We start from the raw sequence: 18,998 nt of genomic DNA on the forward strand, positions 1-18,998 counted from the left end.
TATATATATATATATATATATATATATATATATATATATATATATAAAATATGTAATAATTTTATTATATAATACAATGTATATTATTCATTATAAAAAAAATGATTTTAGGTCTGGAAATCTGAAAATTAAAAACAATCCATCCATTTCCAAGTTTTCCATGCCTGTAGGAACACTGTAAATCATGTTGGACATGATTTGAACAATGTCTCAGGTGGGCATAATATTTTTTCCTTTTTAAGATCCTTGCACACTTATTCCAAAATGTTTGTATGCATTTTTCGTATTCGTCATCCTCTCCTATCAAAATGCTTCCTAAGGATACAAAAATGCAGAAAATTGAACCTGGTCTGAATTTTTTTTTTTTTTTTTTTTTTTTTACTACAGACGAAAGTTTCGGAGGCAGTGTGTAAACGTGATTGACACAATGTGAGGTTGTATTTATTTTATAACGTGCGAAAATTTTGGACGAGAATTTCGGACCCAGTGTGCAAAGAGTCATGGGCCTCGGGTTCCCGCTTGTAAGTAAAGAATAACATTATAACTAAAAAAGTGTTCAACTTGGCCTGTTTTACACATGTACATAACCAGCACACAAACAGCATTTTTTCCCCAGTAAATCTGCCTGAATCCAAACACAACCACCTCTACGTTGCATTACCATTTGGATGCAATTGTGCTCCTCATAATATAAAAGGGATAGTTCACCCCAAAATGAAAATTTGATGTTTATCTGCTTACCCCCAGGGCATCCAAGATGTGAGTGACTTTGTTTTTTCAGTAGAACACAAACAAAGGTTTTTAACTCAAACCGTTGCAGTCTGTCAGTCTTATAATGGAAGTGAATGGGAATCACGGCTTTGAGAGTCAAAAAAACATACACAAACAAAACCAAATTAAACCCTGCGGTGTGTGACGATACATTGATGTGTAAAGACACGAAACGATTGGTCTGTGCAAGAAACTGAACAGTATTTATATCGTTTTTTTACCTCTGATTTTCACCGCAATTTCCAAACTGTCCTGCGCGCGTCCTGAGCGCGTTCTTAACAGCCGGCGCCTGATTTCTTCTTCTTCCTGCTTTACGGTGGATTGCAGTTCAGTTCGGACAGTTTGGACATTGCAGTGAAAATCAGAGGTAAAAAACGATATAAATACTGTTCAGTTTCTTGCACAGAATGGTCAATGGTCCATTTGAGAGATAGGTGGCGGTAATGCACTTATAAGTCTGCAATCCACCGTAAAGCAAGCAAGAAGAAGAAGTCAGGCGCCGGCTGTTGAGAACGCGCTCGGGACGTGCGCAGGACAGTTCAGACAGTTTGGACATTGCGGTGAAAATCAGAGGTAAAAAACAATATAAATATTGTTCAGTTTCTTGCACAGACCGATCGTTTTGTGTCTTTACACATCAATGTATCGTCACACGCCACAGGGTTTAATTTGGTTTTGTTTGTGTGTGTTTTTTTGACTCTCAAAGCCGTGATTCCCATTCACGTCCATTATAAGACTGACAGACTGCAACAGTTTGTGTTAAAAATCTTTGTTTTTTGTTCTACTGAAGAAGCAAAGTCACCTACATCTCGGATGCCCTGGGGGTAAGAAGATAAACATCACATTTTCATTTTGGGGTGAACTATCCGTTTATTCAGATTTCGTGATCATGCTGATCCACTTCCTGTTGCAATTTTAAGGCCATTAATAAAAGAAATATGCAGTGTGGCAACCTCAAAATCACTTTACTTGCTCTATAGAGCTGCAGTTACAGTTGCAATTACTTAACATTACTTAAAAACTGCAGATGCAGGATGCGTGAAAAAGGCCTTGGAAATGACTCACTGCTGTTACATCCGTCCATACTCCACTGACTCCTGTCTCTCCTCAGTCTGCTGTGCTCCACCGCCTGAGCGATGGCCTCGTTCAGCTGCTGCTCAGAAACCTTCAAACACATGCAAGTTTAGATTTTAGCACTCTCTGACAACTTAGATCTAGCTATGAAGACAAAAGTGTAGGTTTGACTGATCACAGCCATAATGAAGTGTAAATTGTTTTAGCACAGTTTGTGTTAATGTGTGGCTTCGTAAATCTGGCCCTTGATGCTCTCTTGTACGTCTGAAAGGAAAGCAGACCTACTTTTGGGTCGGGGTGTCGACTGATGATGATCTGAACCGGTCCCGGGCTGCACTGACTCAGAACCGTGTACACATCGTTCAGCGTCATGTTGCAAACCACCGTGTCATTGATCTCCATGATCTCATCGCCACATCTGACAAACATTCACATACGACTTACTAACATCCCAGCAACCACACACATTATTATTATTATTTCACAGCGCTGCAGTTTGGTTAGTTGTAAAAACCTTCTAGGAACCACACTTAGGAACATAAAAGAATGTTGCCATTTATAACATGATGTGCAGTTTATATATTATGGTTACCAAAAATGAACAGTACCCAACTTCAACTTTGGAAAAAGCTACATTTTCAGCTTAATACGTCTACCTTGAAGTAGCATCAAAACATCAATTTAAATTGTTTTTGCTTTAATAAAACCAGACCACATTACTTAGTTAAAATGAGCTAATAACATATTTCTTGAACAAGTTGCCACAACTTAACATCCAATCCATTTATATTGTAAAATTTAAGTTAACAATCATTTTGCGTTGAGTCTACATTAATCGTTTTTGTTGTGGGCAGTGGATCTGTAGTTCCCAGCAAGCTTTGCATTGGCATAATTGTTGTAGGCATGCTCACATGCTTATCTAACAGGAACTTAAATCTATTAAATTGGTTCAAGAAAACATTTGTATCTTGTTTTACGGGTATAAATTAAATGCATGGATTTTCCTTAATTTAGCAGTATACTGAAAAAAAAATGGTGCAGAAACTGCAAGTAACACAGATTAAACGGTAGAAAAATGAAATAGTATTTTCTTGTAAAACATACTCCAATAATCTTTGTTTTATTTATAAATTTGCTTTATTTATTTCTAATGTAAATTGAGATTATTAAAATTATACAAACTTTATGGAGAAGTTTGTTTGAAAGGGTGCATGTGTAAATTACATACGAGACCCTTAATAATATTTAAGTATAGGCCTAATATTTTTGTTAACTTCAGGTAGGTGGTTTTTTATTATTATTATTATTATTATTTCCACGAATCATATACTGACTATGACCATTTAAATTTAGACTGGCTAACTAATTATGAAAAAATGTACAAAAGGCAACACTTTGTACTCATATCTATGTCTCTTATTGGCAACACTTTTAAAGATGTGTCAGACCTTAATCGTCCATCCATGTGGGCCACTGATCCTGGTGACAGCGTGTGAATGTAGATTCCTGGACAGCCGCCAGCAGAAGGTACACAGCACAGGCCAATACCTAAACCTACACCAAACTCTGAGCCAATGCAGAAAGCACACATTTAGAAATCAGAATCAGAAAGAATCAGAATCAGAAAGAGCTTTATTGCCAAGTATGTTTGCACATACAAGGAATTTGTTATAGTGTCACAAGCTTCCAGTACACGGAGACAACAACAACACACAGATAATAAAAATGAGATGTGAATAAAATACACATGCATAAATATAAACCACAAAAAAACAATAATTTGTATGTACAGGTGTGGTACAGATGGAATAGGAATAGAATAAAATAAGTTGTAGGGATGTACTAGGGTTTAGGGTGATAAATAATTCTAAGGTTATTGCACATACTGTACTTTAATTGCACAATGGGAGAACATTAACTGTTCATGAGGTAGATTGCCTGGGGAAAGAAAACATGTCCCACCGCCCTAAACAGATCTGCTCTAAACAGCTGAAAGCCCGGGAGACTCAACGAGCTGTCTGGAATGGCATCATTCAGCCAGGTTTCCATGAAACACAGAGTAGCAGAGTGTGAAAAATCCTTATTTGTCCAGGAGAGCAGAAGAAGTTTGTTCGTTTTGTTGGGTAGAGAGCGGAGATTCGCCATATGGATGCTTGGCAACGGCGTTCTGAATCCGCGCTTCCTGAGCTTCACGAGTGCGCCGGTTCGCTTCCCCCGTCTGCGCGTCCTGAAACGTTTGATCAGCACAGCAGCTCCGTCGACTACAACGTTCAGCAAAACATCCGAATAAACGAAATCCGGTAGAAGATTGTGTGGTGTGTTCTGCCGAATGTTCAGCAGCTCATCCCTGGTAAAACTGATCGTGTTTGAGAAACAAAAAACAGGAAAAACGAACAAAAACAGTACAAACACTGGAGAGCCAAACACTGAGGCTGCCATCTGCGGCGCCATCGCATGTCCTATATCTCACATGTTCACTTTCTTTTCAGATGTTTGTAGTCGTAATCTGTTACAATAACATACGATTTTAGCAGGGCTGTAAAGTAATTAGAAATGGCCAAACTGTCCCCTTCAATACTTAATATTTGACAAAAAATGTACAAGTCACATGTTTAGGCTCACCTGCCATTCGTCAATGTCAAAATGACTGAGATGGCCAATCAAATCAAAGAAGACGGGGCTTTACTTTTCACAGAAACCGAGCGGCGCGAGTGCGAGGTAAGAAGCTAAACATGTAATATCTGACAATTATTTTATAATAAAAATGTCAAATGACTAACAATAATATCCAGTGATGCAAACGACTGTTTTGTTGCTTTGTTTTATTGTTTTGTGTTGTGTTGTGTTGTGTTGTGTGTTGTGTTGTGTTGTGTTTGGTTGTGTTGTGCTGTGCTGTGCTGTGCTGTGCTGTGCTGTGTTGTGTTGTGTTGTGACGAGGGAAGAAGCATTTTTCTGTTTTGCTTTTTCAACACATTAGGCATACAAATAAGAATGAATGGGTGAATATAGGCTAAGATAAAAAATATTAGCAAACAGTTCAAACAGTAATAATAAGCCTACTTTACAAAAAAAAAAATCTTATTATTGTCCTTTTAATGTTCTTCTTTCTTTTTCTTTATTCCCCTAAATCCATTTAAATCCTTGATTTATTTAATTATTGAGATAAAAATAAAGACCTTGAAATAAAGACCATTCCCCGTGGGTTCTGGTCTTTATTTATATTTTACGTCCTAAAACATTGTTCCACCCCAATGTTCTACATGTTTACAATCTTGAAGTTTAGAGATGGCATTCGAAAACTGCATATTTACTACATGTCTGTTCTTGAAATAAAGGCACAAAGCTATTGCACAGCTTCAAAATTTAACACACAAGGGACTATTTTTATACTGCTTTTATTATGTTTTTTGTCCTTTTGAAGTTTGACAGTGCAGTTTACTTTTTTTTTTCTTTCAAAACATCCCACATATCTCCCTTTTTTCCCATTGTAGGAGAGAAAATCAAAAAATATGATGACAGAACTTTCATTGGTGAACTATGGCTTTAAGACAAAATTAAAGTATAGATGAGACAACGTCCTTACTGTCAGGCGAGTATTTTTATGAATTTATGCTGTTGTGCAGTTACACAAATAAGACACAGTTTGGCTCTGAAGATGTTTATGTGCAAGGCTCAGAATGAACATGTTTGTGTGAAACTTCAGCAACAGCTGGCTGGAGCTCATCACAGTGTTTATCACACCCAAGACGGTGTTCAGTTTTGATAGGGTGTGTTGTGCGTATGTTTCTGAGCCTTCTGCATTAACACAGTTAACCAACAATTGCAATGCAGTTTTTTAAACCAGTCAGAAATGCAGGGATAATCCATCCATAAATAAAATGTCTGTTATTTACCCTCCCTCATGTCATTCAAACATGTGTGATTTTCTTTCTACTGTGAAACACAAAACAAGCAATTCTAGTCATTTTTACTGTGCAATTATAAGCTTCAAAAAGCATGATCAATCATCATTACAATATCATAAATTTAGTCCATACAACTTTTGCATTATTTATACAGTATATAGCTTTGCATGAGAGAAAAAATGAAATTGCATTACATTTTAATCTTATTAATTGCCTGGTAGAACAAATCAAAATCTTTTACTGCCTTTGAAGTGTGTATGTGACGAAACTGTGATCGATGAGATTTGGATACTCACCCTTCTGCAGCGTGATCTCCATCATGACTCTGTCCTGAGCTTTTGCAGGGTTATTGAGGCAGTTATAATCTCCCAGATCAGCACTGACTCGACTGATACTGGTGCTGGAGCTCAGAGATCTGGATCGGCATAACTGAGACACCTGGCCATGACTGCCTGGCACAGCGCCCATCCGCAGACTGGTCCTCACCACCAGCGTTAACAAACCCTTCTTCACTTGCTTCAGAAAGACAATCACAGTTTATAGCTGGTAAAACCTGATAGATTAATGATAGATCGACATAATGTCTAGATGGATTAATCAGCTGATATTGGGTCATTTTTTAGACATTTTATTTTCTGTCATTTTGTTTTCTGAGTAAATATTGTATTAAATAAATGTTTATTTAATATGTATATAGAGCGAGAGAGAGAGAGAGAGAGAAAGAGAGATACTGATTAAAATAATTATATACATTTGAAAAATTTTGCTGGGCAAATTGTGATCAGCACAATATTCTTGAGCTTGTTTGTAACTAACTATATCTGTGATGCAATCTACATTTTAATTTCAATATTTAATTGTATAAAAATCTATAATTTTATAAAAATTGTATCCTTAAATGTAATTATTTTAATTCTATATGTTTAAATTTATATTTACAGCAAAAATAAGTATATTGTGTGGTATATACACTACTGTGGTCAAAATTACTTAAGCCGTGATATATAATTTTGAACATACCAGTGTTGTTATTGAAAAATAATCAAATGTTTTTTAAAATTATTAATTGATATAATGCTGAAATAAAATATACATATTACATGAAAAAAATATATACATATTGTATTTTAATTTTTTTAAATAAATATAAGGTGACATATATTTTCCACTTCCAGTTAACCACATTACTGTGACGTTTTAATTTAGTTACTGTTAGCAATGAGCCCTTAAACAACCCAATCAGTCTACCAATATGCATTATGTGTTTCTTCATTACGTGTGCCAGTTCATTAATTGCAGGTCAACTTTGAAACATGAAGCCATCCAGGTGAGGTTACTCACTTTAAACTTGTGTAAGGCATCTTCATGGGTCAGGCCATGCAGAGATTCGCCATTCAGTTCCAGTATCTCGTCTCCTGTAAACCAGAAACACTAATATAGTTTTCTATCCATTTCTGGGTAATGCAGCTGTGAGTGTTGATGGGAAAGCTTCATTTTGAAGTAAGTGTCTGGATAGATCTGGATGCATTACCAATTACAGTGTGATATTTAACTAATGAGCCTACCTTCCTGTAGTCTTCCATCAGCGGCCGCTGCGCCTCCAGGAAAGATGGTCTTCACGTAAATCCCCATTGGGCCGTACATGCTGTCTCTTCCTCCTACTATACTGAATCCCAGGCCCTGGAATACCAGGACAGCGGTTTATATGTTGAGAATTCAGTGCGTTGTATTATTTGTTGCAGATACACATTTGGATACCTTTCCATGGCCCTTCATGAGGACAATGTTGGAGATGATGAAGGCCTGCACAGTGCTGCAGGACGGGACCAAGTGTGCTGAACTTAGAGAGCGAGACGGTCTAACCACAGCCTGCAGAGACCAAAAAGAGCACAAATAATGTGGTAAGCAGGTCAAAGGCCTACGTTCAGGGTCAAAAAGGACAATATGAGATGTTTTCATTTCATGAAATTCTGCTACCCAGAGAAGTTACATGTGCCATTCCCATGACATTCATTAAAAACAGCCACTCCGCTGATGTGGAGAGGGAAAGCACTTTGTAGAGAGCACTTCTAGAGAAGGAGAGATGCTTTGAGCACTTACTGCAACAGCCATTTATTTGATTACCAGTATAATGATGGCCTTATCAAATAAAGTGCAACAGCCAGTCACTGCCATTCTCTCATTCAGAACTGTTCAGGCAAAACACGTTCTGAACTTAGAAACTAAACAGCTGCACCATTGATTTATTTCAGTGTAAACACCCATGACTTATTCACTAACCATCCACAAGCATAATCAGGCACTTTGATATAATAAAACTCATTGTCATTCTTTTCGCAGTAAAGTCAGATTGCATCCTCCATAACTTCACACTCACCATCGGCCTACAAGATGGGGAATTATGCTAGACAAATAGTGATAAGCACATTTTTAAAGCTTGTTTGAACAATTAATTGACTTGCATTATTTGTTCTATACTGTGCAATAAAATTAGATTTTGCAACCTATGGTATATCTGTGATCTGTAAAAATTAATCATTTAATCATTTAAAATTTGAAAAACTAAATGTAATCATAAAATGCAGTTATTTTAATTTTATACTTATATACTTATATTTACAGCTATATATATATATATATATATATATATATAGCTGAAATAATGAAATAAAATAAAATGTGAATATGTAAACAAACAAAAAAAATTTAATTTCGCACATAACTTTGGAAATAAAATGCATTTGTGTTGAAGTACTAAAATTACAATAACTAAAACAAAAAAAGGCTAATAAAAATGACAAAAACACTTTACTAAAAAAATTACTAAACCTTAAATTCAAAATTACAATGAAAACTAAAATTATATAAGTAAAAGCTAATTTAAAATATTAGTATATTAGAATAATAGTAGCTATAGGCCTATTAATAATACTAAAATAACAGTGGGCTACACGTTATAGTGATAGACCATGACAATTTCAGAATGGCCAATTTTTGCAGCTTAGTTTCAATAAATGGTGTGAGCAGACATGGAAGAGAGCTTTATATTATAAACATTAAGTATGTTTATTTGTACCAGACTTTTATTTTAAAATAACAAGGAAAATCCTAGCTAGGATACAAAACAAATTCAGTTTGCGATTCACTTACAGTCATGACAATATTTGATTTTACATTTCTCTCACTTAAATCTTACAAGACTTCACGCAAGGCTGTTCACGCAAAATGCATTTTTCCATTCCATTGCACTACTTTTGCATTGTTTTCTATGTGAACGCACTAGACAGACGTGTTTTGCTTGCATCTTTCGCAGCGTCTTTGGCATGACAAGGTGATCTAAAAATGCAGTGCTCAAATTAAAATAAGTTCAAGTTTTAAAAAACGCATCTCGAGAACTTGCGTTTTTTCCCCATTCCACTGGCCAATGCAGCACAAAATGCATTCTGAAAAACAGTTAACAGTAGCCATTGACTTCCATAGTATGGAAAAAATACTATGGAAGTCAATGGCTACCATCAACTGTTTAGTTAGCAACATTCTTCAACCCCTTAACTGTCACCATCCCGCCACCGGGATGCCTAAGTTTACTTCAATATCTTATGATTAAATCCTAATCTAATCATGACAAACTATATATTGTTGGAAAGGTCTAAGACCCTTAAATAGATATTTTACCACTGTTTGTTGTTTAACATGATGTAGGAACAGTAATAGATTAATTTATGTGATTTAATAGTGCACCTCAAAACATATACATCATAACAGGAGTTCTGAAATTTTTCGTGAAATTTTTTCGTGGAAATGGTACTTTAAAATCTTTTAGCGGGCTCCTCCCCCTTAGTGGGGGTGTCGTATTACAAAATGTATTACGTCTTTTAGAATCAAAACTTTTTATAATATTGACAATATACTGTACATATCGTTGGAAAGGTCTGTCTCACGATTCCATATGTATGGGTATTTTGTGATATAAATAATATTGAGAGAGAAATGTATACATTTGTGACAGAAAAATGCATTTAAAAAAAATTCATTGGAGTTTATGGCACCCGGTGGCTATTTGTGGTATAAAGTCTAAACAAAATTGCATAGGAACCTCAATTTGTTTTATATCAACTTCAAATTTGGAACTCCTTTTTGTGATGTCAAACCTGTGATACACTCTTATATTAATGACTTTGTGGCAGATGGAATCAGATAAACAATGAAAATAAGCTATATGAAACAAATCCTACTCTAAGAATTTATTTATTTATTTTTTTTTAACTTATTTTAAATCTAGGTATGAGAAAGTTGGTTTTACAAGGTGTCTTTTAGGTCGTACAAGATTTACACATGGATATTTATTAAAAGGTGAAGAACCACCATCATGCCTGACTTGCCAAACTAAAATGACTGTGAAGCATATTTTATTGGATTGTACTGTTTTTAATGTAAATAGACAACTGTTTTATTCAGAGGTATGTCTAACTGATTTATTTAAAAATGTATCACCTGGATGTATTTTTGTCTTGTGTACATCTGAAATGTCTTTTATAACCTTTTGTTATAATAATACTAATAATACATTTTATTTGTAATGCACCTTTCTTAATACTCAAAGCACTAATATCAAAAATAAAATCATAGTAATAGTCATGAATTAAAAGCTTCAGTAAAAAGGTACGTCTTAAGAAGTTTCTTAAAACAATCCAAGTAAGCAGCATTCCTAATAAACACAGGTAATGCATTCCATAATTTAGGCGCGTTATAGGAAAAAGCCCTCCCCCCATGGTTTTTAATTTAAAATGAGGCTGAAACAAGGAAAAACAACCAGTTGTGTTTCATCCATGCCTTAATTTCCAGCAAACAGGCAGAGAGAGTTAAAAAGGAAGAAGTGGAATCAGGCTGAGTGCTAATATAAATCTGGGTATCGTCCGTGTAACAATGATAGCCCAGGCCATACTTCTGAATAATCTGCCCAAGAGGCAGCATGTAAATACTAAATTGAACAGGTCCCAAAACTGACCCCTGAGGGACACCCTGACACAAAGGCGCAGTCTGAGATATCAGTCTAGTACCCAGGCAAACAAACTGAGAATGTTCTGAAAGATAAGATTTAAACCAGTTCAACACAGTTCCAGATAGACCAATCCATCTATGTAGTCTGTCCAGTAATATGCTATGACATATCGTATCGAATGCAGCACTAAGATCTAACAGAACCAAAATTCCACAAGCCCCAGAATCAGCTATAACGAGAAGGTCATTCGAGACCCTAACTAAAGCAGTCTCCGTCCTATGTCCAGACCTAAACCCAGATTGAAAAGTGTCTAGTAGGCTATTCGTGTAAAGCAATTGTTAATTGTATGCCTTGTATAATTTATTCAGAGATCGCCATGAAAATAGCCTTGATGCTGGTATGGCATTAAAAAGTGAATAAATAAACAAATTTGGAACACAACTTATTTAGACACATGGCTTTAATTTTATATTAATTTAGGATTAATTTTGTAAAATATTTATTTTATATAAAACAATACATTTTCTTTACAGTAAATTTAAACTTCTATATCTTTTTTACAGTTAAGAGGTTAGAATATCTTCTTTTGTGCTCAACAGAAGAAAGAAACTCATACAGGTTTGGAACAACTTGAGGGTGAGTAAACAATAATGACCGAATTTTCATTTTTGGGTGAACTATCCCTTTAATGTGACCCAAACAGTCCAGATTCTGTGACCAGCTGTCCCTCCCTCACCTGTGGAATGCTGTGAGGGAATTCCAGCTGCTGAGAGAGAGACTTCCTGTTGCCGTAAAAGCCTGTGGTGGCGTGGGCGGGACACGGGAACAGCTCTGGCGTTTTCATAATGATGGTATCCAAGTCTCCAATCCAGTATGGGTGAACGCCTAAAACCATGTGGAGACATGTGGAGTTACATAAGACGTGCTCTCGATGTTGGACGATGTTAACAGCATGTGAGTACAACATCATATGTTTATGTTCAGGAGCACAAAAACATGTTCACATCTCCTGTTGGATATTCTCAAGAGTTTATGAAGTTGTGTAATAAAAAAGGCCGCTTTTCTTCAGTGCAGTGTTGCATGTGTGTGGTCAGCGCTTGAACTGGGATTAGCACAGTTGAGTTATACTGTAAACAAATACTGAGAGATGGATTGGGATAGTGCTCTGACTCTAGTGTTCATGCAGGTTTGTCTCACTGGTGGAGTTGAAGCGAGATCTCTTGCATGACGTCTCTTGGCAGCTCTGATCCTCGTTGTCGCAGTTCTTGCTGTCATCGTCTGACACCTTAATAATTGGCATCTGCAAACATACACATGACATGGTATTAGGATGCTAGAAGAAATAGTATTCTAGAAATCATTTAGAAATTGGGCTAGGTGGTATGACAAATACTGTAGATATGTGTCGACTGAAAGAGATTGTACTGTATTCTTTATTTCAGTGTGTATATCAGTGGACATGGTGGCAAAATGTTATGGAGCAAAAAACAGATTTCTTGAGCAGCAAATCAGCATATTAGAATGATTTCTGAAGGATCATGTGACACTGAAAACTGGAGTAATGATGCTGAAAATTCAGCTTTGAAAGCACAGGGATAAATAACATTTTAAATTGTATCCAAATAGAAAGGAGATTTTTTTAAATTGTAATAATATTACATAATAACTGTTTTTACTGTACCTTTGTTCAAAGAATTGCAGCTTTGGAGAGCATAAGAGACTTCAAAACCATTTAAAAAATGATAATAATAATAATAATAATAAAAAAAATAAAAAAATAAGATATAAATAAGGCAGAAACTGGCATCCATATATCCATTTCAGTCATACCACCCACCCCTCTTTCGAAACACAACATATGACCCTAATTAAGCTAAAGATCACAAAGACCACTTTGAAACTGAGGATTTTCCAGCTGAAGGGAAAAACAGGGTATGCTCCCCACCTTCAAGTTATTGTTGTTTCCCATTGCCTCCTTTTCTCCATAAGTGTAGCCAAGCTGGTCTGATTCATTGGCATTAGCGAACAGAGCTCTGCTTTCACATGGAGAGAAACCCTGCAGTACACAAACAACAGATAAACATGCTACGATTCTCCTCAAAATCTGAATGGGTCGTACCAAAAAAAACCTGTACCATTCTGTACTATTCTGTGTCTCTTTTTCCATCCTGAATTAAATTAGTTTCTGCTGCATCTGGGATCTGCTCAGTGTCTTGAATGGATTCTGTGTTGGTTAAGGTCTGTTTAATCACATTTGACTTGTGTGTTATAGATCTGCTCAAAGAGAGGTCGAACCAAGTATGCTTAGCTGGTTATGTGCGGTTTGCAAAGGTAAGCTTCACTATTACTAAACCCATAACCCATGAGTATTAAACTTTGGTTGTAACTTGTCTCACACCATTTATGCAACAGATTATATCTCAAATCATGTTGCTTTTGGAAGAGAAGTGTATTTTTATTTTTCTAAGTGATCAGACATACAATTTTGTTTACATTGAAAAAGGATCCAAACCATATCTAGTAAATTAACGCTGGGCTCTTTTGACTTACGCCAGGAAATACCCACCTAGTAACCATATATTTTAAATATATGTTGTAAACAGTGAAGCTCAATAAAATATATTTTTATATTAAAAAAAAATAAATTTAGTTTTAAAGGGGTCATATGATGCTTTTTAAAAGATCATTATTTTGTGTATTTGGTGTAACAGAATATGTTGACATGCTTTAATGTTCAAAAACCACATTATTTTTCAAATACTGTACATTATTGTAAGTCCTCTATGCCCCGCCTCTCTCAAATGCTTCGTTTTCTACAAAGTCCCTCCTTCCGACAAGCGCAGTCTGCTCTGATTGGCCAGTTGACCCAGTGCATTGTGATTGGCCGAACACCGCAAGCACTCGTCGGAAATGTAACGCCCCTTACCATAATCACAAGCTTCATCTTTCAAAATAAATGTAAAGACAGAGCCCGAAAGGGGAACAGAGTCTCGTGACAGACACAGTGATGAATATGTTTGCAGTACACAAGCCACAGTTAAGACAGCTGACTCCGCGTGTTAGAACGAGCCGTTTTAGGGGGGCGTGGCAGAGTCTTAATTTTGATAAAGAATATCTCTTTGGTTTTGAGACTTTAGTCTTTGCAACTTCAGGGATCTTATCTATACACAATCAGCTTGTAACACTCCAAAGAGAAAGGACAACTTGAAATCGCATCATATGACCCCTTTAACCTTCATATACCAAAATAGACTTCAAAATGTATTTCAAGGGCAAGAAAATACATTTCCAATCTTAAAGTAGCCTACATTTAGGCTAAATGCAGATATATATACACGAGTTATAGACAGTTGAAGTTGAAGTTTTTCTTCAAATGTGAGATGTATTTTTTTTTTTTTGCTGAAATACTGTATAGAGGGCAAAATCTATCCTTTTAAAAAATATGTTTATTTTTTTTTATATATTTAACATATTTTTAAAAAATGGCAAAAATATGTATTGTTAGAAAATATATTTACATATAATTTTAAACATATTTTAACAAATGTTTTTTTGGCTATTTTATGTATATTTTAAATGTATTTGAAAACATATTTTTTGATGTTTGCATTCACATTTTCTTCAATTAATGTAAACCTCATGAAAATTGTTCGCATTCATTGTATCTTCTTTTTGTAATGTTTATCTTATTTGAATAAATATAACCTATATCTCAGAACTACAAAGCAAAATGGTTCATTTTACTGAAAATAATCCTGCAATGATTAAAAATGTTTCAGATTTCCTAAATTTTTCCAAAGCAGACAGTTTCCTGATATTTTTGAACTTCACTTATTAGTTTAAGTATTTCTGTAATATGGCTAATTGAAACCATTCTCAACTAAACAGCACGCTCATTTTGTTGGATTTTTCAAATTAAACAAGAACAATAGATGGTTTGTTTCAGAGAAATAACCTCCTAATTTTTGCAGGGCAATGTCCACCTACTCTCAGAAGCATAGCTGAGTTTGTGGGAGTGTAGGAGTTATTTGGGATCTCGGTCGGTCGTCTGACATTTTCAGAATGCTTAAAAAAGACGTTGATCTATCCCAACCCACAGAACTGGCCTCAGATCAGATCAGATGAATGTTTTGATGTTTGTAATGGACAAACAGCTGATAAAGTCTTACTTCAGTCTTCAGCACGGGCCTTTTCTCTGGATCAGCCTCCGGTTTTGTTTGATCATTTATAATCTGTCCGTTAAATGGGGCAAGTCTGTCTCCAAAGTAGATGTAAGTGTCCCTAGAGACAGAAAACAACAGAATATGTGCATTATGGCACTTATGTTTACGCTGTAATATGCTGAGAGCTGTGTGTATGTGTGGTGTATGTTTACACACATGCATTTTTCATGGGAACATGTGAATAGGACATTTGTTAGAGGGTTCAACAGTAAGGATAGACAGATGGACAAGGGTCAGTGTGAGCACTTATATAAATTATATAAGTGATACATATAGTTTTTTTTATTATTATTAATATTTTACTACTACAAATAATAATAATATGCATTATTATTATTATCATTTTTAATAGTATTATTATAAGAGTTTATTAACATTTTATTATTTTTAATTAAATAAATTGTATTTATAATAGTATTATTATAATATTTTTTTCATGTATATGATTTTATTTAGTTACATCATACACCTCATTTATTATTATTATTATTATTATTATTATTATTATTATTATTATTATTATTATTTAATGTAAAGAATTGTATTTAGTTACACCATACAGTTCATGTGTAATTAGCATTGTTATTATTATTAAATTAATAAACATTTTAATTTGTTTTAATTAATTACAGTTAATAAAAAATACTTTCAATTACTTTCATTTAATTTAAATAATTTTATTTTGTTAATTTTATTTTAGTTCCTCAATATACTTCATGTATTATTCTTATTCGTATTATTTTATTATTGATTTAATTAACATTTTAATCACATTTAAATATAAAATTTTATTAATAAATATAAATGTATTATTTATTATTTTTATGTAATTTAGAGAGTTCCTCTATATACTGAGGAGATTGCTTCATAAGCTTCGATTACATCATGAACCATTATTTAACATTTAATAATAAAAGTTATCATTCGTAAATTTTTCTTTAAGGATTTACTTTGAAACAATTTTCACTCATAAATAATTGCACATAAACTGCAAGTAACACGTTGAATTAAAGATGAAATAAAAACTGAAATATGAATTCTCGTTATCTTTTTTTTTTTTTTTTACAGTGTATCAACTATAAAAATTGCTTCAGTGAAATAGTAAAAATTGCTTCAGTGAAAGATCCTTATTGTTGAACCCTGTGTTTGGACAACATATAAAGCAGTCAAAATGAGCTGATTATTACCTGTGTAAGTCTTGTCCAACAGACGCACCATTGTTGCTGGACTGAAGTTTGTTATCACCCGCTTGCAGACCCTCCTCCCGCGAGGCGACACACATTCTCCAGAAACTGCTTTCCTGTTCCAGAGGAGCCATCAGATCAGTCAGACAAGGGCACTACTATTCCTCCATATAAAAAGAGCTGTTAACAACCAAAGAAATCTACGGTTTGACAGCTGAGGTAAGTGTGACCATAATAGCTGTGTTTTATTAGACCATGAACCACATCAGTGACCTTTACAGGCCCCGCTATAAAGAGCTGCAATGTTTCACAGAATGAACTAGATGAGAGTTAAAGAGAGCAGGAGAGAGCAGATCATTTTAGCAGGGTAACTTCATATGTGAAGGGCTAAGGAAACAAAAATCATCATGATCAAAACTGTTAAAATCTTCAGTCCCACTTTTGCTTGAAATACCATAACATACTACTCATACTATTTCTGCAGCATGCAGTATGCGTGCTGTGCACAGCATGCGAATGTTCTGTGTGCATGAAATATTCAGATGATCAATTGTGAAACACTGTATCCCACAATGCAGTATGGTTTGTATTTGTATTTGACCTTTCATTGTCAGTCTTATAAATAAATCATTTGGCTGTGATTTTTACATCTCCTTCTTGATGTTATTTCACCTTAATGGCAAAGACAAAAAAAAAAAATATATACTTTAAATGAAAATGAGAAATGATGACTTGGCAAATAGCTGAAATAAAGTAATATTTAAAGACAGTATGTATATGTATATATATATAACATTTTATTTCAAGTAACGAAACATTTTAGTTTTAGTTTATAAATGTATATATTTATGTTATATATATATATATATATATATATATATATATATATATATATATATATATATACACACACACACACAGGTACATCTCAAAACATTAGATTTTTTATTTTAAATTTTTTAACTTATTTCAAAAAGTTAAACTTTCATATATTCTAGATTCATTACATGTAAAGTAAAACATTTCAAAAGTTTTTTTGTTTTGTTTTAATTTTGAGGATTAGAGATTACAGTTCATGAATGTCAAAAATCCAGTATCTCAAAATATTAGAATATTTGCATTTGAATTTCATTAAATGACCATCCCTACAGTATAAATTCTGGGTATCTCTTGTTCTTTCAAACCACAATAATGGGGAAGACTGCTGACTTGACAATGGTCCAGAAGACAATCATTTACACCCTCCACAAAGAGGGTAAGTCACAGAAGGTCATTACTGAAAGGGCTGGCTGTTCACAGAGTGCTGTATCAAAGCATATGAAATGCAAAGTTGACTGGAAGGAAGAAATTGGGTAGGAAAAGGTGTACAAGCAACAGGGATGACCGCAAGCTTGAGAATATTGTCAAGCAAAGCTGATTCAAAAACTTGGGAGAGCTTCACAAGGAGTGGACTGAAGCTGGAGTCAGTGCATCAAGAGTCACCACACTCAGACGTCTTCAACACACAGGTACATCTCAAAACATTAGATTTTTTATTTTAAATTTTTTAACTTATTTCAAAAAGTTAAACTTTCATATATTCTAGATTCATTACATGTAAAGTAAAACATTTCAAAAGTTTTTTTGTTTCGTTTTAATTTTGAGGATTAGAGATTACAGTTCATGAAAGTCAAAAATCCAGTATCTCAAAATATTAGAATATTTGCATTTGAATTTCATTAAATGACCATCCCTACAGTATAAATTCTGGGTATCTCTTGTTCTTTCAAACCACAATAATGGGGAAGACTGCTGACTTGACAATGGTCCAGAAGACAATCATTTACACCCTCCACAAAGAGGGTAAGTCACAGAAGGTCATTACTGAAAGGGCTGGCTGTTCACAGAGTGCTGTATCAAAGCATATGAAATGCAAAGTTGACTGGAAGGAAGAAATTGGGTAGGAAAAGGTGTACAAGCAACAGGGATGACCGCAAGCTTGAGAATATTGTCAAGCAAAGCCGATTCAAAAACTTGGGAGAGCTTCACAAGGAGTGGACTGAAGCTGGAGTCAGTGCATCAAGAGTCACCACACTCAGACGTCTTCAGGAAAAGAGCTACCAAGCCACTTCTGAAACAGAAACAACGTCAGAAGCATCTTACCTGGGCTAAGAAGAAAAAGAACTGGACTGTTGCTAAGTGATCCAAAGTCCTCTTTTCAGATAAAAGTGAATTTTGCATTTCATTTGGAAATCAAATGCAATAGTGTTCCTGTGGCTCAGTGGTAGAGCATAGGAGCATTGGTCAGTGCAAAAGGTAGTGGGTTCAATTCCCAGGGAACACACATACTGGTAAAAACTGTATAGCCTGAATGCACTGTAAGTCGCTTTGGATAAAATCGTCTGCTAAATGCATAAATTATTAATTATTATTATTAAATCAAGGTCTGGAGTCTGGAGAAAGACTGGAGAGGCACAGAATCCAAGCTGCTTGAAGTCCAGTGAGAAGTTTCTGAAGTCAGTGATGATTTGGTATGCCGTGACGTCTGCTGGTGTTGGTCCACTGTGTTTTATCAAGTCCAAAGTCAATGCAGCCACCTACCAGGAGATTTTGGAGCACTTTATGCTTCCATCTGCTGACAAGCTTTATGGAGATGCTGATTTCCTTTTCCAGCAGGACTTTAGCACCTGCCCACACTGCCAAAACCACTTCCAAGTGCTCTGCTGACCATGATATCACTGTACTTGAATGGCCAGCCAACATGCCTGACCTGAACCCCATATGGAATCTATGGGATATTTTCAAGAGAAAGTTGAGAAACAGTGGATCCGAGCTGAAGGCTCAATAGTGCCTCAGCAGT

At 34.9% G+C, this 18,998-nt stretch overlaps 1 protein-coding gene and 1 long non-coding RNA gene across 3 annotated transcripts in view; one reads left to right on the forward strand and one right to left on the reverse strand.

Moving 5' to 3' along the window:
• LOC107553751 (pro-interleukin-16-like) overlaps positions 1-18,998 on the reverse strand; it is a 49,638-nt gene that overhangs the window by 14,665 nt on the left and 15,975 nt on the right. The window contains exons 3-14 of the mRNA XM_016236063.1: positions 16,163-16,275; positions 14,922-15,033; positions 12,698-12,808; positions 11,950-12,052; positions 11,489-11,637; positions 7,509-7,619; positions 7,316-7,430; positions 7,092-7,165; positions 6,047-6,266; positions 3,294-3,411; positions 2,131-2,263; positions 1,837-1,936 (exon numbers count right to left, since the gene is read on the reverse strand). Of these exons, the coding sequence (XP_016091549.1) occupies positions 1,837-1,936; positions 2,131-2,263; positions 3,294-3,411; positions 6,047-6,266; positions 7,092-7,165; positions 7,316-7,430; positions 7,509-7,619; positions 11,489-11,637; positions 11,950-12,052; positions 12,698-12,808; positions 14,922-15,033; positions 16,163-16,275 (1,459 nt within the window). The remainder of the gene's footprint in view (positions 1-1,836; positions 1,937-2,130; positions 2,264-3,293; positions 3,412-6,046; positions 6,267-7,091; positions 7,166-7,315; positions 7,431-7,508; positions 7,620-11,488; positions 11,638-11,949; positions 12,053-12,697; positions 12,809-14,921; positions 15,034-16,162; positions 16,276-18,998) is intronic.
• On the forward strand, positions 11,630-16,615 carry LOC107553752 (uncharacterized). 2 transcript variants are annotated; one of them, XR_001604988.1, is made up of 3 exons: positions 11,630-11,706; positions 13,025-13,083; positions 16,231-16,615. It is a non-coding gene; the product is annotated as an uncharacterized lncRNA (long non-coding RNA). The 2 variants fall into 2 exon arrangements; XR_001604987.1 differs by having other exon boundaries at positions 16,185-16,251.

This window comes from Sinocyclocheilus grahami, unplaced genomic scaffold (genome assembly GCF_001515645.1).
Source record: "Sinocyclocheilus grahami isolate Dianchi unplaced genomic scaffold, SAMN03320097.WGS_v1.1 scaffold480.1, whole genome shotgun sequence".
Lineage (NCBI taxonomy): Eukaryota > Metazoa > Chordata > Actinopteri > Cypriniformes > Cyprinidae > Sinocyclocheilus > Sinocyclocheilus grahami.